Source organism: Semicossyphus pulcher, unplaced genomic scaffold, assembly GCF_022749685.1.
Source record: "Semicossyphus pulcher isolate SPU_LCO1_2020_fin unplaced genomic scaffold, fSemPul1.0.p SCAF_30, whole genome shotgun sequence".
Classification (NCBI taxonomy): domain Eukaryota; kingdom Metazoa; phylum Chordata; class Actinopteri; order Labriformes; family Labridae; genus Semicossyphus; species Semicossyphus pulcher.
The window spans coordinates 1,733,475-1,759,093 of record NW_027211705.1 but is presented as its reverse complement, the minus strand read 5'-3'; the positions used below and the strand labels follow the sequence as shown (position 1 = coordinate 1,759,093).

The 25,619-nt window shown below is 45.6% G+C and overlaps 2 protein-coding genes across 2 annotated transcripts in view; one reads left to right on the top strand and one right to left on the bottom strand.

The window, feature by feature from the left end:
• Positions 1 to 1,009: 1,009 nt before the first annotated feature.
• On the bottom strand, positions 1,010 to 6,369 carry LOC138606689 (tetratricopeptide repeat protein 24). Its single transcript, XM_069679113.1, has 10 exons — positions 6,160 to 6,369; positions 5,718 to 6,011; positions 5,083 to 5,284; positions 4,686 to 4,892; positions 4,434 to 4,562; positions 3,963 to 4,084; positions 3,618 to 3,733; positions 2,916 to 2,989; positions 1,211 to 1,250; positions 1,010 to 1,121 (listed from the first exon to the last, which is right to left on the bottom strand). The coding sequence occupies exons 1-10, from the start codon at positions 6,367 to 6,369 to the stop codon at positions 1,010 to 1,012; spliced, it is 1,506 nt and encodes a 501-aa protein (XP_069535214.1).
• Positions 6,370 to 8,273: 1,904 nt separating this feature from the next.
• Positions 8,274 to 25,619, top strand: part of iqgap3 (IQ motif containing GTPase activating protein 3) — a 30,226-nt gene continuing 12,880 nt past the window's right edge. The window contains exons 1-15 of the mRNA XM_069679134.1: positions 8,274 to 8,442; positions 10,346 to 10,433; positions 16,675 to 16,831; positions 16,933 to 17,010; positions 17,138 to 17,214; positions 17,300 to 17,367; positions 18,198 to 18,311; positions 18,596 to 18,774; positions 19,325 to 19,406; positions 19,821 to 19,984; positions 22,275 to 22,362; positions 23,118 to 23,281; positions 23,466 to 23,636; positions 24,947 to 25,052; positions 25,138 to 25,301. Of these exons, the coding sequence (XP_069535235.1) occupies positions 8,415 to 8,442; positions 10,346 to 10,433; positions 16,675 to 16,831; positions 16,933 to 17,010; positions 17,138 to 17,214; positions 17,300 to 17,367; positions 18,198 to 18,311; positions 18,596 to 18,774; positions 19,325 to 19,406; positions 19,821 to 19,984; positions 22,275 to 22,362; positions 23,118 to 23,281; positions 23,466 to 23,636; positions 24,947 to 25,052; positions 25,138 to 25,301 (1,728 nt within the window). The 5' untranslated portion in view covers positions 8,274 to 8,414. The remainder of the gene's footprint in view (positions 8,443 to 10,345; positions 10,434 to 16,674; positions 16,832 to 16,932; positions 17,011 to 17,137; positions 17,215 to 17,299; positions 17,368 to 18,197; positions 18,312 to 18,595; positions 18,775 to 19,324; positions 19,407 to 19,820; positions 19,985 to 22,274; positions 22,363 to 23,117; positions 23,282 to 23,465; positions 23,637 to 24,946; positions 25,053 to 25,137; positions 25,302 to 25,619) is intronic.

The following is a 25,619-nucleotide window of genomic DNA, read 5'->3' as shown; positions in this document are numbered from 1 at the left end:
GTGTCTCTGTGTCTGTGTGTCTCTGTGTCTGTATGTCTCTGTGTCTCTGTGTGTCTCTGTGTGTCTCTGTGTGTCTGTGTGTCTCTGTGTCTGTGTGTGTCTCTGTGTCTGTGTGTCTGTGTGTGTCTCTGTGTCTGTGTGTCTCTGTTTGTCTCTGTTTGTCTCTGTGTGTCTGTGTCTGTGTGTGTCTCTGTGTCTGTGTGTCTCTGTGTGTCTGTGTCTCTGTGTGTCTCTGTGTGTCTCTGTGTGTCTCTGTGTCTGTGTGTCTCTGTTTGTCTCTGTTTGTCTCTGTGTGTCTCTGTGTCTGTGTGTCTCTGTGTCTGTGTGTGTCTCTGTGTCTGTGTGTCTCTGTGTCTCTGTGTGTCTCTGTGTCTGTGTGTCTCTGTGTGTCTGTGTCTCTCTGTGTCTCTGTGTCTCTGTGTCTGTGTGTCTCTGTGTGTCTGTGTCTCTCTGTGTGTCTGTGTGTCTCTGTGTCTGTGTGTCTGTGTCTCTCTGTGTGTCTGTGTGTGTGTGTGTCTGTGTGTGTCTCTGTGTCTGTGTGTCTCTGTGTCTGTATGTCTCTGTGTGTCTGTGTGTGTCTGTGTCTCTGTGTGTCTCTGTGTCTCTGTGTCTGTGTGTCTGTGTGTCTCTGTGTGTCTGTGTCTGTGTGTCTCTGTGTCTGTGTGTCTGTGTGTCTGTGTGTGTCTCTGTGTCTGTGTTTCTCTGTGTCTGTATGTCTGTGTGTCTGTGTGTCTGTGTGTCTGTGTCTCTGTGTGTCTCTGTGTCTCTGTGTCTGTGTGTCTGTGTCTCTGTTTGTCTCTGTGTGTGTCTCTGTGTCTGTGTGTGTCTGTGTGTGTCTCTGTGTCTCTGTGTCTCTGTGTGTCTGTGTGTGTCTCTGTGTGTCTCTGTGTCTCTCTGTGTCTTTGTGTGTGTCTGTGTGTGTCTCTCTTTTAATATCATATTGCATCCTAATCGACAAGGTCCTGTTTTCAGTCTATAATCGACATACGATCAAAAACATCAGGTGAGTTTACATCAGAGAGCAGAACCGAGACCTCCACCTGGCTAAAGAGGGCGTGGCCTCTCTGAGGTCATCTGGACCGGTGGGTAGAGCCTGTTCCTCCTGGACCAATGAGGTTTCACTGGAAGAAAACAACCAATCAGAGTCCAGCTCACAGCGACGCAAAGCTTGATTAATAAAGTTTGCTGTAACTTGATTGACAGGTGTTACCTGTCAGTAGGAGGGTTCTTTCTGTCCGACCACAGCTCACCTGAAAACACACAGGTACGTCACACCTTCACTTCCTGTCTGTGAAACATTGTCAGAACTTTATTAGAACCAACTTTACTACCCTGGGTTCTGCTGAGAACAATCATAGAACAATCATAGAACAATTAGAGAACGTCAGAGAACATCTCAGAACGTCAGAGAGCAATCAGAGAACAATCAGAGAACAAACAGAGAAAAATCAGAGAACATCTGAGAACAATCAGAGAACATCTGAGAACAATCAGAGAACATCAGAGAACAATCAGAGAACATCTGAAAACAATCAGAGAACAAACAGAGAAAATCAGAGAAAATCAGAGAACAATCAGAGAACAATCAGGGGACAATCAGAGAACATCAGAGAACAAACAGAGAAAATCAGAGAACAATCAGAGGACAATCAGAGAACATCAGAGAACAATCAGAGAACAAACAGAGAAAATCAGAGAACAATCAGAGGACAATCAGAGAACAAACAGAGAAAATCAGAGAACAATCAGAGGATAGTCAGAGAAAATCAGAGAACAATCAGAGAACATCAGAGAACAAACAGAGAAAATCAGAGAACAAACAGAGAAAATCAGAGGACAATCAGAGAACAATCAGAGAACATCAGAGAACAATCAGAGGACATCAGAGAACAAACAGAGAAAATCAGAGAACAATCAGAGAAAATCAGAGAACAATCAGAGAACAATCAGAGAAAATCAGAGAACAATCAGAGAACATCTGAAAACAATCAGAGAACATCTGAGAACAATCAGAGAACAAACAGAGAACATCAGAGAACAATCAGAGGACATCAGAGAACAATCAGAGAACAAACAGAGAAAATCAGAGAACAATCAGAGAACATCTGAAAACAATAGGAGAACAAACAGAGAACATCTGAGAACAATCAGAGAACAAACAGAGAACAAACAGAGAACAATCAGAGAACAAACAGAGAACATCTGAGAACAATCAGAGAACAAACAGAGAACATCTGAGAACAATCAGAGAACAAACAGAGAACAAACAGAGAACATCTGAGAACAATCGGAGAACAATCAGAGAACAAACAGAGAAAATCAGAGAACATCTGAGAACAATCAGAGAACAAACAGAGAACATCTGAGAACAATCAGAGAACAAACAGAGAACAAACAGAGAACATCTGAGAACAATCGGAGAACAATCAGAGAACAAACAGAGAACAATCAGAGAACAATCAGAGAACAAACAGAGAACAATCAGAGAACATCAGAGAACAAACAGAGAACATCAGAGAACATCAGAGAACAATCAGAGAACAATCAGAGAACAATCAGAGAACATAGTACTCACTGTGCTGCAGCTGGTTTGAACTGAAACACAGAGACAGATGCTATAAAAAAAATAAAACCTGTGGCTCGCGGCCCATCACAGGTCTCTGGGTCTGACTACTAAAACTGATTTACCAGTAACTGTTAGTGTGTGTGTGTGTGTGTGTGTGTGTGTGTTACCTGTGAAGTCCAGGAACCATACTCATGTAGTCATGTGCTTTAGCGGCTCCATCCTCCGCCGACCCACAATGCTCAGCTGTTCCCAGTCTGCCTGTGGCATCCTGCTCTGTTGAGAGTGAGGGATGCTGGGAAATAAAGTTATTCTAACCAGTAAATATGTATCATTGACAGGTGAGACTCACCTGGCCCCTCCCTCCTCTGATCGTCTGGTTGCTGGTTGGACGCTCTGCCTGGACTCTGTGTGACATCACTTTTCCTGTTAGGAGGGCGGAGCCAATTATAACTGAGGACAGCCTGGTCTCCAATCAGCTCGGGCCATGTTCACACGTACACGGGTATTTATCAAATCGTAAATTTTTCTCTGTGTTTTGTCCTTTCGTCCACACAAACGCCGTTTTAGGTCACAGAAAACAAATCTTTTGTAAAACTCTAACTCTAAGTTTTTGCGGAGACGTGTAGACGGGGTAAACGTTGTTTTTTGCCCGTGTCGTCAGGCTGTGCACTGTTATCTCCTCCGTGAGGCACAGATGAGGCGACATTCCTTGCAAAATGACAGACGTGACAAAAACAGTGACTTTTTACATGTTAACACATACATGTACAGTTACTCGTCTACTAAATTGAGGAACAAAGGTGAGTTTTGACTGGCTCGATTCTTCTTTTTCTTCTTCTTTGCTTGACCGGGTCATATTGCCCCCTGTTGGTGCGGCGTTCTCATGACAGTGTTTCTGTTCTTTTTTGCATTTCAGTTTGTACGGGATTTTTTACAACCGTGCTTGTGTGGACGGTATTTTTTTGGAAACGAAGAAGGCAAAAATGATATCTGTGTACGTGAGGACATGGCATCAATGTGGATTAATTACATCAATATGATTGGCTGTTACCTGACAAGATGTCTGACAGGTGGGCTCTGGTGTTGTCTGAGTGGGCGTGGCCTCTGAGGGAGCAGACTCTGCTGTAGAGCTACAGTCAGACGATCCCGAACACGACCAGAAGTGTCCTGACAGGTAAAGTCACAGGTGTGAACTGTCACAGTGATGTCAGCAAGCTGGTTGAATCTGATTGGCTGAACGGGACTGATGTTAAAAAACATCTTACACCAAACCACATGACAGGTAACAAAGATGTTTAAGAGATTTGTTGACAGATGTGACTTCTAACCCCTCAGAGTAACATATAGTGTGTTGTTGGTTGTGACCTCTGACCTCTGACAAACAGGTGTGTGTTACCTGGCAGTGGGTCAGTGCACTCAGAGCCTGTTTGTAGAGCTGAGCAGCTTTCTGCTGCTTCCTCTGCTTCCGGTAACACTCTGCTAATAACTCGCACACCTGAACCTCAGCCAGGCGGTCCTCTGCAGACAGAGAGACAGGGACAGACAGACAGGTGGAGACATACAGGTGAAGACATACAGGTGGAGACAGAGACAGGTAGAGACAGACAGATAGAGACAGGTAGAGACAGACATGCAGAGACATTAAAGTGACACACAGACAGGCTTCCTCTTGAGTATTTCAGTGTTTCAGCTTTTTAGTGTTCAGCTCTGTTGGAGATTGACCTCATTCTGTCTATCTGTCTCTATCTCTAATTTAGAAAAATATAAACACTAAAGAACATTAATAATTTATAATAAACACTTATAAACCTGAATAATTGTTGATAGTTTTATCATTAATCATTAGTGTAGAAGTTACGGATGTTACTGGTGTCTCTGAATCCCTGCAATGCAAGGATGAAGCTCTCTGCTGCCTCCTCTTCATCACCCAGCTGACTGCAAGCCAATGCAAGGTTACTGAAACACCGAGCCTGGTCGCCACGGCAACCCAGAGAGCCTGCACACACACACACACACACACACACACACACTCAGAGATTTACCTTCCTGAACAGTATTTTGACAGTAAATACCCTGTTGATATTTGTGTTGACAGGTGATTGATTGACAGCAGACTGACCGTACAGCTCAGCAGCCTGCCTGTGGTAGCTCACAGCAGCTGTAAACCGGCCCTCAGAGTTCAGAGCGGCTCCCAGGTTGTGCAGCACTTTGGCCAGAAGGGGGGGCTGCTGAGCTGAGGGGCCCAGAGCCTGATGGAAACACTGCACCGCCTCCTGGAAACACCTGAGCCGGCAGTAAGACACACCCACCCACAGGTACAGCTCACCTGCACAAACAGGAAGTTAATCATATTTACTGTAACCTGTCAGTTACACTCTGACACACTCAGCTCCCTGTTACAGACTGGAAGTGAGGACCAGCAGACAGGAAGTTTGTTTGTTTATATGTTTGTTTATTTAGATTATTTAAGATTAGCTTCCGTACACACAGGAAGTGACATGGTCACTAATGATTACCCAGAGTCCTCGGGTCAGTGATGCTGTCTGTCAAACTCAGACACTCGGTCAGAACGTCGATGATGTCATTGTGGCTAAACTGATCTGATTGGATCATATGACTTCCCGCCTCTTTGAGGGCAGCAGCTGAAGAATCCAACATAGCCGCCACTCTGTAACTCTCTGCAGCCCGAAGGAAACCCTGAACAGCCAGAGAGCTGTCCTGCAAAACACACACACACACACACACACACACACACACACACACACACACCTGTCAAAACACATCTGACAGGTGTACTGTCACCACCTGTTCCTACTCTGGTACTAGACTAGGTCTAAACCCTGGTTCTAACTGTAGTTCTGACTGTAGTTCAACTGTAGTTCTAACAAGTTCTAACAAGTTCTGACTGTAGTTCTAACTAGTTCTAACAGTAGTTCTATTAGTTCTGACTGTAGTTCTAACTATAGTTCCAATTAGTTCTGACTGTAGTTCTGACTGTAATCCTGGTTCTGACTGTAGTTCTTACTGTAGTTGTAACTGTAATTCTGACTGTAATCCTGGTTCTGACTGTAGTTCTTACTGTAGTTGTAACTGTAATTCTGACTGTAATCCTGGTTCTGACTGTAGTTATGACTGTAGTTCTGGTTCTGACCTGTTCTCGACTGTAGCAGCAGCTCAGCTCCATGCAGGCGTCGCCCTCATTGCCTCCGTCTCCCTGCGACCTGTACAGCTGAGCGGCCTGCAGGAAGTAGGCAGCGGCCTCTTGGCTCTGCCCAAGTGCATTGTGGGCCAGGGCCAGGTTGAACTGGAGGTCCGGGAGCCGGTCAGCCTTTGGACCGGGTTGAACTTGTTGCAGGAAGTCTAGACCTTCCTGTGGTCGTCCCGCCTCCACATAGGCTGCCCCGAGGTTAAAGGAGCAGGCCCGCAGGACCCGAGAGTCCTTTATCTGGAGCAGAGCATGATGGGAAATCAACCACAACTCCTGCAGCTGATACTAATGCTGATAGAGCTACTGATAATATTACTACTTAAACTAATATTACAACCTCATCTGTTTTGACCTTTGACCTCACCTGTGTGAAATTTGACCTCACCTGTCGAGCGGCCTGCAGTGCGGCATTAAAGCAGCTCAGGGCGCCATCGGCCCATCCCTCCTGCAGAGCTCTGTGACCGGCTGACGTTAACTTATCGATGTCCTCCACCTGAACCTCCTTCTTCTTTACCTCCTTCCCCCTCAACTCCTTCCTGCTCCTCCGTCTTACCTTCTCCTCCTCCTCACCTGGAGGAGACGCATCAGATGCCATGTTGGAGGAGGAGTCACCTGGACAGAGTCTGAGGAGACAGATGTGAATCCTGATGAGCCCTGAGCAGCATGAAGGAACTGTTTGACCTTATATAATGATGATAATAATAATGTTAGCAGACAAACAGACAGACAGCTAGATAGACAGACAGACAGACAGACAGACAGATAATGATTAACCAGAGTATACCTGCACTGACCGTCTGCACTGCTCATCTCTAAACAAACTATAAAGAACAAATAACTGTGAATATCTGATTTGATTTAGAGTCTTAACATTCGTGAAGTGTTGAGTGACTGAGGGGCTGGATGAGAGTCCATGTCACATGGGGGGGTGAGGGGTCGGGGCGTTGTTGACGAGGCTGGCAGCAGAGGGGAAGAAACTGTTCCTGTGTCGGGACGTTTTGGTCCCGATGGAGCGCAGCCTCTTGCCAGAGGGGAGGGTCTCAGAGAGACTGTGTCCGGGGTGAGAGGGGTCGGCCATGATCTTACCTGCACGCCTCAGGTTCCTGGAGGTGTACAGGTCCTGGAGAGATGGCAGATTGCAGCCAATCACCCTCTCTGCGGAGCGGATGTTACGCTGCAGCCTGCCCTTGTCCCTGGCAGTGGCAGCAGCGTACCAGACGGTGATGGAGCAGGAGAGGATGGACTCAACGATGGCGGTGTAGAAGTGCACCATCATTGTCTTTGGCAGGCTGGACTTTTTCAGCCGATGTTCAGCTCCAACTTAAAGTCCTGGCTGATGATGGTCCCCAGGAAGTGACAAGGCTCCACAGTAGAAACAGTGGAGTCACTGATGGTGATGGGGGCGGGTGTGGCTGCTTTCTTCCTAAAATCCTCAACCATCTTTTCTGCAGTTTCATAGTGTATTTATTGATCTTAACATGATAAATATAATATTAAACTAAATGGGGTGGGATTACTTTATTTGCAAAGGAGTTTATTTTGTGAAAACACCTCCTTTCTTCCAGTTTCTGGTCAGTTTGTGAGGCAGAGCTGAAGTGGAAGCTAACAGCACCCTCTGCTGGAAAGGGCAGCTCATGAACATCACACTGACCTCACTAACAGAGAAACAGACATCATGTTAAGATTAGTTTGTCAGTTCAATTTATTTTGAACACTCTGCTGGTTTAGTTCTTTCTTTAACATGTTCCCTTTTGAATGTTTTAATATCTAGAAATAAAACCTGATGATCTACCATCCATGTGGTTTCACGTTCATGAATCCTCAGACTGAAATTTTTTTAAACAGACTGAAACCAGCTGAGAAAGAATATTGTAAGTAAATATGAAGTAGTATCGTTATAATTGCTGTAAGAATGATAATTATATTAATATGGGAACAGCATTTTAAAGAGTGTCTCCATATATGAATTACTTTATATTCTCTAACTACCTTCTGCTTCTCGTATGGATTACACTGTATTGACACCGCTGTTAGTGTTATCTGCTGCTAATGCTAACAAGCCTTTAGCCGTGCTAGCTAGGACTTCATGTGACACTTACTGTGTGCAGGTGTAGATGTTGATCCTTCATACAGATATATCAATAACACATGACGTGTTTAATGGGGCAGCTAACAGCCTCTGCCATCATCTATCACTAATACAGTGTGTAGTTCAGTCTGTCGCCATGGCAACATTAAAACGACTACGGCAGAGGGTAATACTACTCTGATCCTACAAACAGGGAATTAAAACAATCAGAGGAGACGGCTGATGTGGAAGATAATTTCCAAATAAAACATTTAAAAAATCAAAAGTTATGACAGTGGTCTATTTTAAAGACTAGAAAAAACATAGACCACAATCCAATGCGGCAACGCTCCAGCCAATGGGAGACGCAGTTGGTCGTTCCGTCACTCACAGAGCGGCGGGAGCTTTCAAACTTTAGACCGGAAGAAGGACTGAACAGCGGAGGGCTCCGACTGAGACTGACAACAGTTTTAGAGATTTTAATTTAAACTTTAGAGATCTAAAAGAGAAGCTTTAATTACTGACAGGATCAATAGAGAGTTAGTGAACCGACGGGAGGAAAAAGAGCCAACATGGCGGATTCAGAAGGACAGAGCCGCTGTGAGTCTTCGCGTTAACCGTCTCTATGTTCCTGAAAGTTAAACATGTTTATATGTGTTTATTTGTGTTTCAGAGGAAAAAACACGTTTTACTTTGGTATTATAAATAACCATATTTCAGAGTTGTGTCTGCTACCTGCAGGTTTCACCTGTCCGCTCATGTTTTATCACGTTTACCGACATTAAATATTGTTTTAGTTTGCGCGTTCTCTCTGTCAGATAATTATAGCGAAAGAAACATACTATGAAAGAATCAAAAAAATGAATAAAAATCAAATGTGCAGTTATTCACTGCATTTTCTATATTTTACGACAAGTTATGATCAATATTTCGTTCTAAACGATCTCAGCTTGTCAGATACCAACTCATTATACCGAAGCTGTTTATAGTCGGTTTCAAGGCGCCCTGTAAAGTCTGTTTTAAGGTCCGCTTCTTCCTCTCTGCAATATGAAACTCCGGTGATGTTGTGAAGTTTCACATCAGTCAGATCTGCTGCAGCGTCCAATCACTGACTGATCTCTAATAAGGGGGCGTGTCGGCCAGTAAAAAGCTTTTTCGAGATGAGCGAGGCCTGCGCAGAATCGTTCGCCGCCTTTCCAAGCATAATGCATGACGGTTAGATTGTTGTCCGGCATGCTCTGAAAACCCGACTACGCGAGGCTTTGAAGTCCCGCGGGACCGAGGCAGCTGCAGTTTTCAGGGCCAGGCGCCGCAGTTGCTCTCCACCGACTGCACAACTCCATGCATGATGGGAAACGACTCGCTCTGGCTTGAGTGAAGCGCCTATTGGCTGAAAAAAGCCTTGACACCCCCCACAAGGAAGTGATGAGACTTCTGTCTGATTCATCATTATTCATTAAACTGAATGAAGTGTCAGACAGACACCAAACGGGTTTGTCAAAGTACTATCATTCACAATGTGATGCTTTACTCATTCCTCATGAACGCTGTCTTAATAAACATAAATACAATAACTATCAAAAGCCCTGAAGAAAGTATAATGAGAACTTAATATTAAATCCAATTAAAATAAAAATTATAGTAATAATAATAATAACAACAACAACAAATGAAGATTTTATTCACTTCAATTTACAGTGAGGTGTTGGTATTATAGTTGCTTGACGAGACGAGCAGCAAACTTGTCAACAAAGAAGTGTCCGACTTTATGACTCCTCCCCCGACTGCAACCGGCTACTCTCGCCTGTTGTCGAGGCGAGCCGGCAGTCATCTCGAACAAGCCTAAAGACTTCCGTGGAGGCTGCTCTCATGTATCCACGCTTATCGCTCCTCGGAACTCCCTCCTCTCTTCTCGATCCTCGCTCCTCCAAGCAGCGATAAGAGCTTTGAGACGATCCTCAATATGGCGGCTCCGGAACTACTTCCGGTTCGAGCGAGGAGATATCAAATAAGAGACTTGGGAAGCAGCCTATACGTCCCGATCTCCACACTCACGGACCCTGAGGCCAGTCCGCATATCTGTAGACTTTCCTGTGGGACTCACCCAGAGTGCTTAGCCAACTGGGTGACGTGTCCGAACGTGATTGTCCAGCCCCCCACCAAATGTAAACAAATGTTCGTAAATTGAAGTCATAGTGTCCTTAGGCAAGTCCTTGAGCCCAAGTTGCTCCTGGTGGCATAGCCAACAAGTATGAATGTGATGACTGATGCACTTTAGGTAGGTTTTGACTTTAAGTTGGTGAACTTAGTTTTGTGTGGATGTTATTACATCAGATAAATACTGACAACATTTACTAATGATGCTTTTTATCTCTGATTAATCTGCAAAACATCAGCCACTGTTTCTGCTCAGACTGATGCTTTTATTTTGGAACAGTGGCAAACACACATTCTGTTTCCTGTGATTAGTGATGTTAGTGGTGTGTGTGCACGTGTGTTGCAGACGAGCGTCTGACAGCAGAGCAGATGGACGAGCAGAGGATCCAGAGTGAGGCCTATCAGTACCTGTGCAGGCTGGAGGAGGCCAAGAGGTCAGTGAGACACACCTGAGAGCCTCAGAGCCGGTTTAACCCAATGACAGTATATAAAGATGGATGACGTGTCTCCACCTAGGGATGGGTACCTTTCACATTTGAACCGATACGGTACCGATGCCCGGTACCTGGGAATCAGTATCGGTACTCAACGGTACCAATTTTCGGTACTTTTGTGTGTTTATGTGGTAATAAATGTTAATTTGTTTAATAATAAAATCTCAATTTTTTTGTATTTAACATATTTATTTCTCATTATATAAACTTAGACAAATATATCAAAACAACATCCAACTGTTTGTATTGTAACATCGCAGTTGTTTCACAAATTTCTTCAACATGAAGCCTTAACTACAACTACGCAGTGTTTTTTCTTAATAATGCACAAATTAAAACCCAGCTCCACGTTCTCCTATTCCTTTCCCCTCTGGAAAAATCGTGTGATGGGGGTCCATGGAAGGCAAATAAGTTTAATAATAAGTTTTAAACAATGAGCAAAAGAGGATGGAGTAAAAATAAATAAAGGTATAATATTTTACAAATTGAAGTATTACAAACTACAAATGAAAGTGAAGCAAACTTCTTTGCTGTGAACTACATTTACAACCATGGGGTGTCCACTGTTGTAAAGGGCAACATTCCTTTAACCACAAATGCAGTCACAGCCCTGTGACACTCATCTGCCCTCTGACGGGAAAAAGCCGTCTCCTTGGCTTTTGTAAAGGGAGTCACCTAGTGGAGCAGATAAGTCACATAATCGTGCATTTGGTGATACAAGCATGAAAATTGGCATGAGCAGTCTCCATGGGTCACTTGACAAGAAAATTGTCCCAGCCACTTGAAATTTCAAGTTGGTGGCCATTTTTCAAGATGGCCGCCACCTTAATATAATAATACATTTTATTTATAAGCGCCTTTCAGGACACCCAAGGTCGCTGTAAAAAAAACACAAACAAGAGTAAAAACACCAACAAGGGTAAAACAGACCAGATAAAATACATTAGGAGTGGGTGAGGGACAGTGCTTAGAGTTGGGGAGAGTAGGTGAGGCGGAACAGATGGGTTTTGAGATTTGATTTAAAGATGGGGAGGGTGGTACAATTTCGGAGGTCGGGTGGGAGGGAATTCCAGAGCTGGGGAGCAGAGCGGCTGAAAGCTCTAGCCCCCATGGTGCTGAGGCGGGCAGGGGGTACGGTGAGGTGGGTGGAGGAGGAAGACCGGAGGGTGCGGGATGGAGTGGCAATGTGCAGGAGGTCGGAGAGGTAAGGAGGGGCGAGGTTGTGAATGGATTTGAAAGTATACAGAAGGATTTTGTAGGTGATCCGTTGGTTGATTGGGAGCCAGTGGAGTTGATTGGGAGCCAGTAGAGTTGACCTTGGTCGAACAATTGAGTGATGTTATTGTTTGGTTGGTGATATAGGCATGAAAATTGGCATGAGCAGTCTCCATGAGTCACTTGACAAAAAAATTGTCCCAGCCACTTGAAATTTCAAGATGGCGGCCATTTTTCAAGATGGCCGCCACCTTAGTAGAGCAGTTATGTGATGTAATCATTCAGTTGGTGATACACACATGAAAATTTGCATGAGCAGTGTACATGGGTCACTTGACCAGAAACTGCTTTTCAGTAAAGAGGATTTAGAGTCATTTTATGACCTCTAACACTGATGCATAAAAATACACTTGTGTTGATTTGGTGATTACAGGTAATTTAGACTAGAGTGAATATCTGCACTTCCAGGGCACACTGGTAATATATCACTGCTGTTAAACTCAGAGTGGGGTTCAATGTCAGCTAATTGAAAGTTGGTATCCCAAATGTTATCTAATTTACCCCAAATCAGTTAGATAGCCGCACCTGAATTGACAGGTTGTGCCAGCGCGGGAGGGCCGAGCCAAGGTTAACGGATTTTTAGTTAACCGGATGGTGTACAGATCGCACGGGATTTAAATGGCATTGGATGAACGATCGGACTAGGTGTAGGGCGAAAGCATGAACCTAGTTGTATCCCATACAAGAATGTGCTTGGTAAAAGGTGGTAAAAGGATGAACCCTCGGCCTTTGCCTATACATTTGCTGCAGACATGGCAGAGGTTATCATAACAGTTCAGAAAACCAACTGGGACAGATGTTGTATTTGTCAGCAGGACACAAAGGAAAAACTCGTTCAGAAAACATGGGACGTGTGTGATGAGGTCTCAAACACATTTGCAAAACTCAGTGAATGCCCCTCTGCAGTTGATGACAGCGACCTGCAAGCTTTGGAGAGATTTGTTGTGCTAACGTATGACAGATCCAGCGATGTCACAACTGTGAATGAGGCGAGGCTTGATCTCTTTGTCAGAAAACAAAGACCATATGACCTGATCCCACCAACTCAAGCAGCACTCAAGGAGCATGCCAAACGTGCATCTTATGAGGCTGGATACGTGTGGGGACAGGCATTAAAGCGACAACTGGAAATGCCAAGCCCATCCGACTGGGGATGTATGAAACAAGATGAGGAGTGGAAAATCTTTTGGCCCCTCTTCCACCTATTGCAGAGAGTTGTTGTGAGTTGACCAAATGCGGGTGCACCAAGGCATGTACTGGAAGGTGTAAGTGCTTCAGATATGGAGTCACTTGCACACGTCTGTGTAGTTGCCCCTGCTAGACCCTATGTGTGTATTCTTTTGGCAGGGTTACTCCCCCTTGGCCACCTGTGTTTTCTGGTGTAGACCTATGGCTCGGCTCCCCATCGCCACATCAGTGTGTCTTTAGTTCTAACAGTGAATCACATTTTGACAAGAGTTAGACAAAACACAGTCAAAAAAACACTCTTGGCCTTTTTAGGAACTCAAATTAACGTGAGGAAATATATTATTTAAAGATCCTGGTGGCAATCTCAAAGAATGCCATCTTGAAATCTCAACTGGCTGTGAGCAGTTTCTGGTCAAGTGACCCAAGTACACTGCTCATGCCAATTTTCATGTGTGTATCACCAACTGAATGATTACATCATTTAACTGCTCTACTAAGGTGGCCGCCATCTTGAAATTTCAAGTGGCTGGGACAATTTTTTTGTCAAGTGACTCATGGAGACTGCTCATGCCAATTGTCATGCCTATATCACCAACCAAACAATAACATCACTCAATTGTTCGACCAAGGTGGCGGCCATCTTGAAAAATGGCCGCCAACTTGAAATTTCAAGTGGCTGGGACAATTTTCTTGTCAAGTGACCCATGGAGACTGCTCATGCCAATTTTCATGCTTGTATCACCAAATGCACGATTTTGCCTAAAATCAGCTCTTAGCCGCTCCACTAACCGTTGCAGCTCTCACTTTAACTTTAGGGCGGGTTGACAATGGGTCCGACGGACCTGTAAATGAAAACAAGCATTTACATTTATGTTAGAAAGTACGAGGAACCGAGCTGATAATGATAACTAATGCAAGTTAAAATGCCAAGCTAACGTCATCTTAAACACTGGGCTTATTTACCTGGAGCAGACGAAGATGATGATGCCTCACTTGCATCGTCATTGTCGCTGTTGCCATCACCAAATGTTAAGGCCATTTCTTCTCCCATGTTGCTGGCTGCAGACGACGAGTCGCTAACGGATGCAGGCGTGCTAACGGTGCCGAATGCAGAGTTGTAGCCGTAGATCTGAGGCTGTCGAAAATTGTGCACTCTTCAGCCTTGAGAAAAATCTTGAGCTTAACCAGGTGCTTCCTCAGATTGGAAGTATTCCCGCTGCTGGCCTGCACTTCGCGCAACAAATATTGCAGCGAGCGTAATCTGCATCGCATTTTGAAAAGTGGAGCCATACTTTCGAACGCTTTCTACCAGCCATGCTTGCTTTGTTGATTGAACCTGCGGCCACTGACGTCATTACGCTCTTGTGCGTGCAATGCTGTGTTCAAGTCCGGCATGGAAAATCGCCTACTCTTCCACTCCCTCACAGTCACAAGGATGCGTTTATGTACCGAAACATGGTACCGTTTGATTTTACGTGAATCGGTACTCGATAGTACCAACGGAATTCGGTCGGTACCTATAAAAAAGACTGGGGTACATAGCCCGTCGATAAAGACATATTGATCATATCTAGTAAAGAAGTGCTGATTGAGGGAAAGACTTCCTGAAGCAGCTTGGTTGGAATCGGGTCTCAAAGACAGGTTGATGGTTTAGACGAAGATATCAGAGAATTTAGCTCAGGAAGGTCAACTGGAGAAAAACAGTGTAAACATCAGGTGTGTGAGCAGTTTCCAAAGATGCACCTGCACCAGGTAACGGCAGGAGGTTACAGAGTCTCTAATCTTTTTGTCATTAAAGAAGCTCATGAAATCATCACTGCTGAGGCCTATAGGAATACTTGGCTCAGTGGAGCTGTGACTCTCTGTCAGCCTGGCTACATTGCTGAAAAGGTACCTGGGATTGTTTTTATGTTCTTCTATGAGGGAGGAGTAGTAGACACCTCGAGCATGCCGTAGGGCCTTCCTGTATTTATTAAGACTATTTTGCCAGAGTAAACGAGACTCTTCTGTTTTGGTGGATCGCCACATTCTTTCAAATTTACGCGACATTTTCTTCAAGTTACGAGTTTCTGAGTCATACCATGGAGCTAGCCTCTGTCGTTTAATAATCTTCTTTTTTAAGGGGGCAATCGAGTCTAGAGTACTTCTCAGCAAACCTGCAGTACTATCAACAAACTGATCAAGCTGAGAGGGACTAACATTAGCATCAGAGCTTCCTTAAATTTAGCTACAGTCCTATCAGACAAACATCTTGTGAGTACATGTTTGTTAACTGTCGGTTAATAGGACATCGAATGTTACTAAATAGTGATCTGATAAAAGAGGATTTTGTGGAAAGATAAGCTAGAACAAGGTGGAGGGATGCAGGGCTCCAATAGGATGCTTTACATTGCGTAACAGAACTGCATATGATCGTGTGCGGACAGAGAGCGTCCGATGCGGACTCTCTTTTGACGTTAGAACACTGTGAGGAGTAAACTGGTCCCGCTGTTGTTTATTTGGTTGCCATGACTTCACGTGTGATTGATGTCCTGCGACTCCTGTCACTGTTTCAGTACTCTTCCTCAACGAGGAGAACGACCGTTCATTTGGAGCAGACATCTGCGGAGTCGTTTGCAGCAAATAGCAAAAAGCTGCTTCTTTAGCTACAGCGCGCTCTTCTGCTGCCATCTGCCATTTCAACTGCCGCTGTGACGTTCCAGCGCTTTGCATTGTGGGATACAGTAGGCGAGGTAGACTGGTCCGATGAATACTGGAGATTTTCTCCGAATCAGTACAACATCCGGGTATTTCTGGCATACTGCACATTTAGCTTTTGTTTGCACACTACAGACTACATTTAGGCCACATCAGGACGTGCTGCTGGGATAACCTGTTGACTTCAACTGTTACAATTACGATTACCTCAGCCTTTATCATTACTCTGCTTCTCTCACTAATTTATTTATTTATTTATTTATTTATTTAGCTAATCTTCACCCTAGTCTACCACTATTATTGGCATTGTAACCATCAGTATGTGTCTGTTGTTGTTCATGTAACGAGAACACATGTTGTTGTTGCTCTCTCTGCCTGTCTCTATCCTGCATCTCCTTCTGTCCCATGTTCGGCCCATCCAGTCTCTTCAGATGTTCAACATGAGTCTGGTTCTGCTCGAGGTTTCTGCCTGTTAAAGGAAGTTTTTCTGCCAATGTGCCGAATGTTGCTAAGTGCTACTCATGGTGATTCATGTTGGGCCTCTCTTTAAATAACAGAACAAAGAGTCGGTCTAGACCTGCTCTGTCTGTAAAGTGTCTCGAGATAACTGAGAGATAACGAGATAATATGATTTGGCGCTATACAAAGAAAATGTGATTGATTGATTGATTGATTGATGATAGATAGCCTTAGTTTCCTTAAGCTCTCCATGCTTCTCTCTGTATCAGACTGTAACGCACTGACTTTACTCTTAAACAGTATTTCTCATTCTGAGCAGAGCCGAGGGGCACTCACAAACTCTATATACCATCATGCATTGCTCTGAAACTGAGCAGAGCTCATAACACACACAGAGTCAGACTCTATGAATGAAACAGTCTCAACTGAATATTATTATGTACAGACAGTATTTACTGTGTATAACATGACATAATGGTATTTATGAATGAACGATCCCTTCCTGTTTCCGCACAAAGCTGCATGACATCACCTGTGACATCACTCTGTCTCTCCTACTCAGGTGGATGGAGGCGTGTCTAGGGGAGGAGCTTCCTGCTCCCACTGAGCTGGAGGAGGCGCTGAGGAACGGAGTCGTCCTGGCCAAACTGGGTCATCGCTTCGCTCCCAACGCCGTCAGTGCAAAGAAGATCTACGACCCCAAGCAGCTGCGCTACAACGTAACACACACACACACACACACACACACACACACACACACACACACACACACACACACACACACACACTGAAATGGAGTGTGTGTGTGTGTGTGTTTCAGGCTGTGGGGCTTCAGTTCCGTCACACTGACAACATCAACCACTGGAGGATCGCCTTGACAACACTCGGTCTGCCAACGGTCAGTGAACACATCATTATCAATTAGCTGATCACAGTATTGATCTGCTGATCAATATTCTGATCAGCTGATCAATATTCTGATCAGCTGATCACAGTATTGATCAATAATAGCTTGTTGTTTTCAGATCTTTCATCCTGAAACTACCGACGTTTACGATAAGAAGAACATGCCAAGAGCTGTTTACTGTATCCACGCTCTGAGGTACACCTGTCTGTCTGCACACCTGTCTATGTGCTTATCTGTCTGTCTAACTGTCTGTATGAACAACCTGCCTGTCTGTCTGCAGTCTGTTCCTGTACAGACGGGGTTTGGCTCCTCAGATTCAGGACCTGTTTGGAAAAGTGAAGTTCACAGGTGATTTAATTCTTTGTTTGCTGTTAATGTGAAATTAAGAACTTAACAACAACTGCTGTTTAAAGGCTCGAGTTCTGCCTTGTTGTCGCCATCTTGTATCCTGGAAGTGACCATATTTGAATGAGAGGGTGGAGCTGGAGGGGAGTGAGGGGTTAGCAAATGCTAACTTATCGGTTAACACTAGAGCTAGACTGGTTAGCAAAGTGCTAACATGTTAAACAAAAAGTTACATTAAACCAATGACTATATAAAGATGGACGACGCATCTCGCGTCCTCATTGTTCGTGAGTGATGCCAAAATAGCCCCCCGATAGGTGCTGCCATCCTGCAGCGTCATCTGGACCCAGAGATGTGCTGTGCAGTGGTAGTTTGGATTTTTGGACACTAAGTTGAACTAAGATTGAGATAAGCTCCGTCACGTCGGCGTGTTTGACAGCAGAGCAGCTTCTTGTGTCGGTCTGAAGCAGAAAGTTCACTGACTGTAGTGTTCGTGTTAGTTACGTCTCCTCTCGCCGTTCCTCCTCTACTCTGCTACTCGGGAACAGAACGCTGCAGGAGCCCCATTTGTCCACAGAGCTGTCAATCATGAGGCCACGTCCCTTTTTATAGCATCAAATAACTAATTAAAAGTAAACGTGTCAGAAAAATGAACACTTGGACATAAATCAGCATGATAAGAACTACCTGTCTTAAACTATGTAAAATGTATTTTGTGTGTGTGTGTGTGTGTGTGTGTGTGTGTGTGTGTGTGTGTGTGTGTGTGTGTGTGTGTGTGTGTGTGTGTGTGTGTGTGTGTGTGTGTGTGTGTGTGTGTGTGTGTGTGTGTGTAGAGGAGGAGATCAACAACATGAAGATGGAGCTGGATAAGTACGGGATCCAGATGCCAGCGTTCAACAAGATTGGAGGAATTCTGGCTAATGAGCTTTCAGTGGACGAGGCTGCAGGTAGACAGGGGGCAGCTGATTGGCTGAGAGCTCACACACACAGGAAGACAGGAGAAGGAGCAGTATGTCAGGAGGTAGAGGGGAGGCACAGAATGACAAGAAGAAATAGAGGAGGTAGAGAAGGAAAAAGTAAGTCGGTGCAGAGAAGGAGGGGCTAGTGGGGGAGTAGGAAAGGAGGTGCAGGATGAAAGAGGGGGCAGGAGGCGGTACAGTAGGAAACAAAGAGAGACAAGGGGGAGGAGGAAAAGAGGAGGAGTCAGTGACTGGTGTGTTTTTCCCATCAGTCCATGCGGCAGTGATAGCGATTAACGAGGCGGTGGAGCGGGAGCAGGTAGAGGTGACGGCGGAGGCTCTGAGGAACCCTAACGCACTCCTCACCAACCTGCAGGAGGCGCTGATGAGCGTCTATCAGGAGATGCTGCGTCTGGCCAGGAGGAGGAAGGAGGAGCAGGCAGCCAGCCGGGTGAGAGCTGAGCTGTGATTGGTCAAAGAGCGACGATTGTGTGTCCAGTCAGAGTGCAGTCCTGTTTAGTAATTATTATTATTGTGTGTGTCTGTCTGTCTGTCTGTCTGTCTGTCTGTCTGTCTGTCTGTCTGTCTCTGTCTGTCTGTGTGTGTGTGTGTGTGTGTCTCTGTCTGTGTGTGTGTGTGTGTGTGTGTCTCTGTCTGTGTGTGTGTGTGTGTGTGTGTGTGTGTGTGTGTGTGTCTCTGTCTGTGTGTGTGTGTGTGTGTGTGTGTCTCTGTCTGTCTGTGTGTGTGTGTGTGTCTCTGTCTGTGTGTGTGTGTGTGTGTGTGTCTCTGTCTGTCTGTGTGTGTGTGTGTGTGTCTCTGTCTGTCTGTGTGTGTGTGTGTGTCTCTGTCTGTGTGTGTGTGTGTGTGTGTGTGTCTCTGTCTGTCTGTCTGTCTGTCTGTCTGTCTGTCTGTCTGTCTGTCTGTGTCTGTCTGTCTGTCTGTGTCCGGTGTGTGTGTGTCCGGTGTGTGTGTGTGTGTGTGTGTGTGTGTGTGTGTGTCAGGGAGGAAGTCCAGAGGAGAAGGATATCTATGAGGAGTTTCTGACTCAGAAGGAGATCCAGGAGAACATCAACACCGTGAACAGTGAGTTTTAATTTCAGCTGCAGACCAAACCTCTTTATAAAAACCAGCGATTTTACCTTAAGCTGAATGACACCTCACTGAGAGTCAAACTAAAGATAGACATACAAACAACTTTAATGTGAAAGTGACAGGAAGTCAAGAGACATGCAGCAGTGCTCCCTGATTGGACGTTACAGTCACATGATGAACATCTTGCACCTTTAGCCAAGCAGGACGCTTCTTTGTTTCCCTGCTGCACCGTGACTGACCAATCATGAGCGTCATGATGATATTAATCAGCTGTACATCACTAATAATAATACTGATATTATGTTGCGGGTCTCAGTGAGGTGATAATTAATAATATTATTATCAATAATAATAATAATGTGTATAATATTAATAACACTAACAGATGTAATGTTGGTGTGTCAGTGCGCTCTGCGGTGGAGCAGGTGGATGAAGCTCTGGACTCCTCAGATGAACTCTCTCTGCTTGCTGCTCTGCGGCTGCCATGTTTGGCCCTTAGGGGCCTCCGTACTGACAACGGGCCCTGGTACCTGGAGACACTGTCAGCAGACCGCCAGCAGAAGGCCCTGGTATACACACACTCACACACACACACACACACACACACACACACACACACAAATGTGTAATGATGCGTTCATGTCCTGCTGGAATCATGGTTTATCTGATACATGACGTCTAAAATAAGTTTCAACACATCAGATTAGTTTCCAACATGGCCGCCTGACGTCAGAGTAATAGATGTTCTGTTGCATCATGTGGTTATGTGTCATACCTGGTTCTTCTCTCCTTCAGGTGTGTTAGTCCACTCTGTCTCCACTCTGTTCCAAGTCAGTCTTCATGTAGACAACATGTAGAAACACGTGTACACTGCTGTAGCTGTCACATGCTTAGACTCTTTTTTTTAACTTGTACACATAGCAATAATAAACATGTTGGACATAAGCAGTGGCACGTTGGCCCGACAGTATGTTTGTATCACCCGGGCCAGTAGGTAAAGCATTTAACTGGCCCGGTGTGCCAGTAGGATCCTAACCCCAGTGCATGGACCGCAGAACCGTTAGGGCCCAGGCCCAACCCAGTTTTGAATATAAATCATTGCAGTGAACAATAGCCTGGTCCACCCTATTAAAACGAAATAACCGTGTGAATACCCAGTACTTACTTTGAGCTTCGCTCCCCCTACATGTGTCCGCTCTGTTGACATCCATCCTGAATCCTGGACTTTTTTTACAAGGTCGCCAAAATAACAACTCACGTTCTGAGTTTTTTCACCCACAATCTCATTTTCACACGTGAAGGAGGCTCATCGTGTCGATGCGTGTCGATGCGTGTCGAACGATCAAAACCAACGAATGAGACCGACACACAGGGTGAAAGCATCGGGGGCAGTGGGGGTGTGTGGAAGTCAGGGGGGATGGTGTTGTCTGTGACGGAGGAGGAGCTGCTAGCTGTGAACTAAACCTGTTGGTACACAGGTGTAGCTCCTCCGCCCTCTCAGGCTGCCTGTAGGTTGTCTGTCTGTCACCTTGAACCCTGTGATTTCCCTCATTCCAGTCCACACGTCCCTGACGTTGTTCTGCTGGAGTTTGTCCTCCAGCTTCCTCTTGTAGGAGTCCTTGCTCTTCCTCAGCTTTTCCCTCAGGTCATGCTGTATCCTCCTCAGCTCCTCCCGGTCTCCAGACCTGAAGGCTTTTTTCTTTTTGATGGGAAAGGCTTCCAGGTCACTTGGGATCCAGGGATCCCGGCTGGTAAAGTGGTGTGTTCACAGAATTGTATGTATTCTGTGACGCAGTCAGCCATGCTGTTGATGTCCTCTCCGTGTGGCACACTAAGTACATCCTGTTGACTGAAAGCAGTCCTGCAGTGCCTCACTGGCTTCCTGAGTCCCCCCCCTCACAGTCCTTGGCTGCTGTTGATGGACATTGGCGTCAGAAGGACCAGGTCGTGATCAGATCTGATTCCTTTTAGCTCCAGCTCTGCAACCCTGGCGTCGCCTCTGCAGCGCTTCCAGGAGCATGCAGGGGCGGGGCTAACACTGACAGACAGGCATCAGGCTCGTAACAGAGGCGAGTGCTTCTGAAACGTCCAGGAAAAGTGAGTCGCAGCTTGTAGGTCAAAACTATTGTATTAGAATCAACAATAGAACAAAGCAGCTGAAACGATTGGTGCTGACCATCAGCCCCTGAATCACCTGATCATGGTCCCTGCAGTGATCAACAACATGTATAATGTATGTAGAAAAACAAGACAAGACAAAGTAACATAGTTACAGCTCAGTGTCAGATATTCACATTCAGGTCAGGTGAGGTCATGAAGAGCGCTGTCTTTTGTATCCAGTCCATTTTTCCCAGCGCTGATCATCTAGTTCTGCCTTCAGTCTTAGATTATGAGTCAATTTTTCCATGGAGCTTATTTCCTCGACTATGCCCAACCACTGTCTTGGTTGAGGAGGATCACATTTCAGCCAGTTCCTTGGGATGGCCTTCTTACATGCCAGAATCAGGACTTTAAAGAGATAGGTGTCCTCCCTTTGAAGTCCTCCGGCAGTAGGCAGTGGGTCCTTAGGTATCTTGTAATGTAAAATCTCTTCGAGAATCCGGATAACACTGTCCCAAGAAGATAAGCGAGTGACCGGCATTCACCTGCCCACATTGTCTCCAGCACGTCTGTTGTTTACCTGGTCGTATTTGTAGAAAGTGGGGGGTGGTAAAGAAGCGGATTAGATTCTTCCAGCCGAATTCCCTCCACCTTGACAATTTATAACTTTAATAGATTATTACATGTTTATCAGGATCAGCTGGGATATTAATAATGTCTTTACTATCAGCACACTCACTGTCTGACCTTTGACCTCAGGATCTGGGCTGTGTGGATCCTCTAGAGCCCGACGAGCTGCAGGAAGGAGTGACCGTCGCCAACAAGGACGCCACGACCGCCCACACCTGTAAGTCTGCCCCAGTTCCCACTGGTGTCGCACAGGTGTCATACTGGCCCTGTTCACATTTGGTATTACGCATGTGTCCTGGGTGATCCGATTACAAGTGGACAGTTCATGCCGATCATTAACGAGCCCATCGAATGCGTCTTCAGTGACCACTTGAGATCGGATCTCACTTTCCTGCTCTGTATACAAATAAACACGGAGACTCAGTCTCCTTCATTAGACCGATCATATAATAATATAAAACACGTAAAGAAGGTGTGACTCGCAGCACAGAGAGGGGGAGAGCTGCTGCACACGAGCACAGAGGGAGGGGGGAGAGAGGGAGGGAGCGGGTGATCGCGGACTAGAGTGACGACGTGATGTCACACAGCTGGAGTGACGTGAGACATAAATAAAAATACGATTTTCAGGAGACAGCGGAGAAATGTTAAATCAGACAGGAAAGAGAGGCGAGTGATATCCTGTATCCAAGTGATCGTTGCTGTGGATACGGGGAGAGTGGGCAGTGCTTCATGCGCCCCAGGCCACCTCCATATGTGGCCTGAGTGATCGGATCCGAATGATTCTTCAACCCATCCTGGGAGCGTTCACACCTGTAGTTAAGGCTGTCCAGGTGTGATCCGATCACCAAAACCACATGTTGATACCAGGTCTGAACGGGGTGACTGGTGTCACAGGGGTGTTAACACACCTCTTTATGAAATGATCGTGTGTGTGTGTGTGTGTGTGTGTGTGTGTGTGTGTGTGTGTGTCAGTGCACACAGCAGTGCAGAGTGTGAATGCGTCTCTGCGTGGCAGTGACCCCCGACACACAGTCAGCTGTCTGATGACCTCTGACCTCCAGCTGCCTGAAGTGTTTCCATTCGCTGCAACTCTGTATCACCGAGAGCTGCAGCTGCTGCAGAGACAGGGCCCACAGGTACACCTGCACTCACCTGACAGTCAGCACTCAGAGTTTAGAGTGTGTATATATCTATCAGGTGTAGGTTCCTGTACTGCCACCTGGTGGTCAAACACAGAAACACATTCTGCAGTGAAGTGATCAATAATCATTAATGCTGTTAGTGATTGATTACTGATGTACTTCCTGTCTTGTCCACCAGAACGAGCTGCAGCAAGAGGAGCTGTTTGTTGCCGTGGAGATGCTGTCAGCTGTCGCTCTCATCAATCAGGCTGTGGAGGCGGAAAATCTGCAGCAGTTCAGCTCCTCATTGGTCAGTCTGTCTGCAGGACTGTCTGAGGTCGACCCCACCCTACTGGACAGGTACCTGTCTGTGTACCTGTCTGTGTACCTGTCTGTGTGCATGTCTGTCTGAACAGCCTGACAGTCTGTCTCTCAGTTCACAGAAGCAGAGAGTTTCGTGTGGATCAGTGGATGATGACATAGGATTATTACATCAGGGGTCCGTTTCACAAAGCAGGTTCAACAAACTCTGAGTCTAACCCTGAACTCTGAGTCGATCTACTCTGAGATAGGAAACTCTGAGTTTTCGGTTCCAGAACAGCTGATCAGAGTTAGTTCAATCAACTCTGAGCAGGTTCAGCCGGAGTTAAGTGCGTGCACGCTGACTGTAAAAAGTCAGCATTAATGGAGCCCCGACACCACGATTCACCATGGCAACGGTACACAAAAAGAGGTCCTCCTACGTCACACCAGCGGAGCTCGAAATCCTCACGCGGACGTTCAGCGAATACGAGCATGTTTTTAGAAACATAAAGTAACACGGCTGCAGCTGCAAAAGAGAGAGAAGCGGCTCGAGTGAACGCGTCAGTTTGAACTGGTCTGTTTATTTAATACTTCATCCTGACCGGAAGCTAAAATTTATATTTAGGAGCAATGCAGCGGGAGAAAAAAACGTACATGGAAGCAGTTAAACATAAAACAGCAGAACATCATTCAAAGGTGCGGCTCAGGCAGAACAGGCTCATGGCTGAACCTCACTTCAGTCAGATTTTAAATATGAAACAGATTAAATATCATTCAGTGGCTGTTTTAATGTGCATCAGCTTTATCCCTAACATGGTGCTGACTTCACATACATTATAATTCATGTTGATTAAACTGAATGTGTTAGTTTAAAAAAATAAAAAATCCAATAACTTATAACTCCTTATCTGAGCGCTCTCGGCAGTGGTGGTGGAAAATTAAAAATGATGACTTTGACACAGATTTGTCTTTTGATTTTTTTAATCATAATTATAAAAGACTTTTGCAAAGCGGTCAGAGCAGCACAGAGACGCAACGTTTCTTCTTTTAATTTGTAACCGCTCAAACACACGCGTGAGACGGGCTGAATGAACGAGGAAGTAATGAGGGTTTTATATTCTAGAGGGAGGAGACAGAGCGAAGCTCTGAGTGTCCTGAAGAAAACCTGCTCGCGACCAGGTGAGGTTCACAGAGTCTGTTACTACGGTAACTGACCGAGAGCTTAAATTACCTCCCTTTGTGAAACGGAAAACTCAGAGTTTCCCTCATTTCAGGGTTAACAGACTCAGAGTTTTCAATAAACCTGCTTTGTGAAACGGACCCCAGAGCAGGAAGTGAACGTTTACAGTGTATAACTCACCTTTCAGGTACTTTGAGTCTCTGCTGCGTGTGAAGCAGCAGGCGGGAAAACAGCTGCTCACCTGGAACCAGCTGCAGGAGGGAATCAACTGTGTCAACACCTCAGTGCAGGACCAACAGCAGCGTACGCACACACACACACACACACACACACACACACACACACACTCACAACCTCTGTGTGACCTCTGACCTCTGTGTGACCTCAGAGCTGCAGGCTGTCGGTCAGATAAACAAGGCGGTGCTCAGAGGAGACTGTGAGCAGCTGCTCTCTGCTTTGCTGCTGCCCTCTGCTGGACTGGAACAGGTGCTATCGGCAAACGCCTGCAGATACCTGACCCTGCTGACCTCTGCCCAGAAACATAGAGCTCAGGTAAACATGCACACACACAGGTAAACTCACACACAGGTAAACTCACACACAGGTAAACTCACACACAGGTAAACACACACACAGGTAAACACACACACAGGTAAACACACACACACACACACACACACACACACACACACACACACAGGTAAACACACACACAGGTAAACACACACACACACACACACACACACAGGTAAACTCACACACAGGTAAACACACACACAGGTAAACACACACACAGGTAAACACACACACAGGTAAACTCACACACAGGTAAACACACACACACACACACACACACACACACACACACAC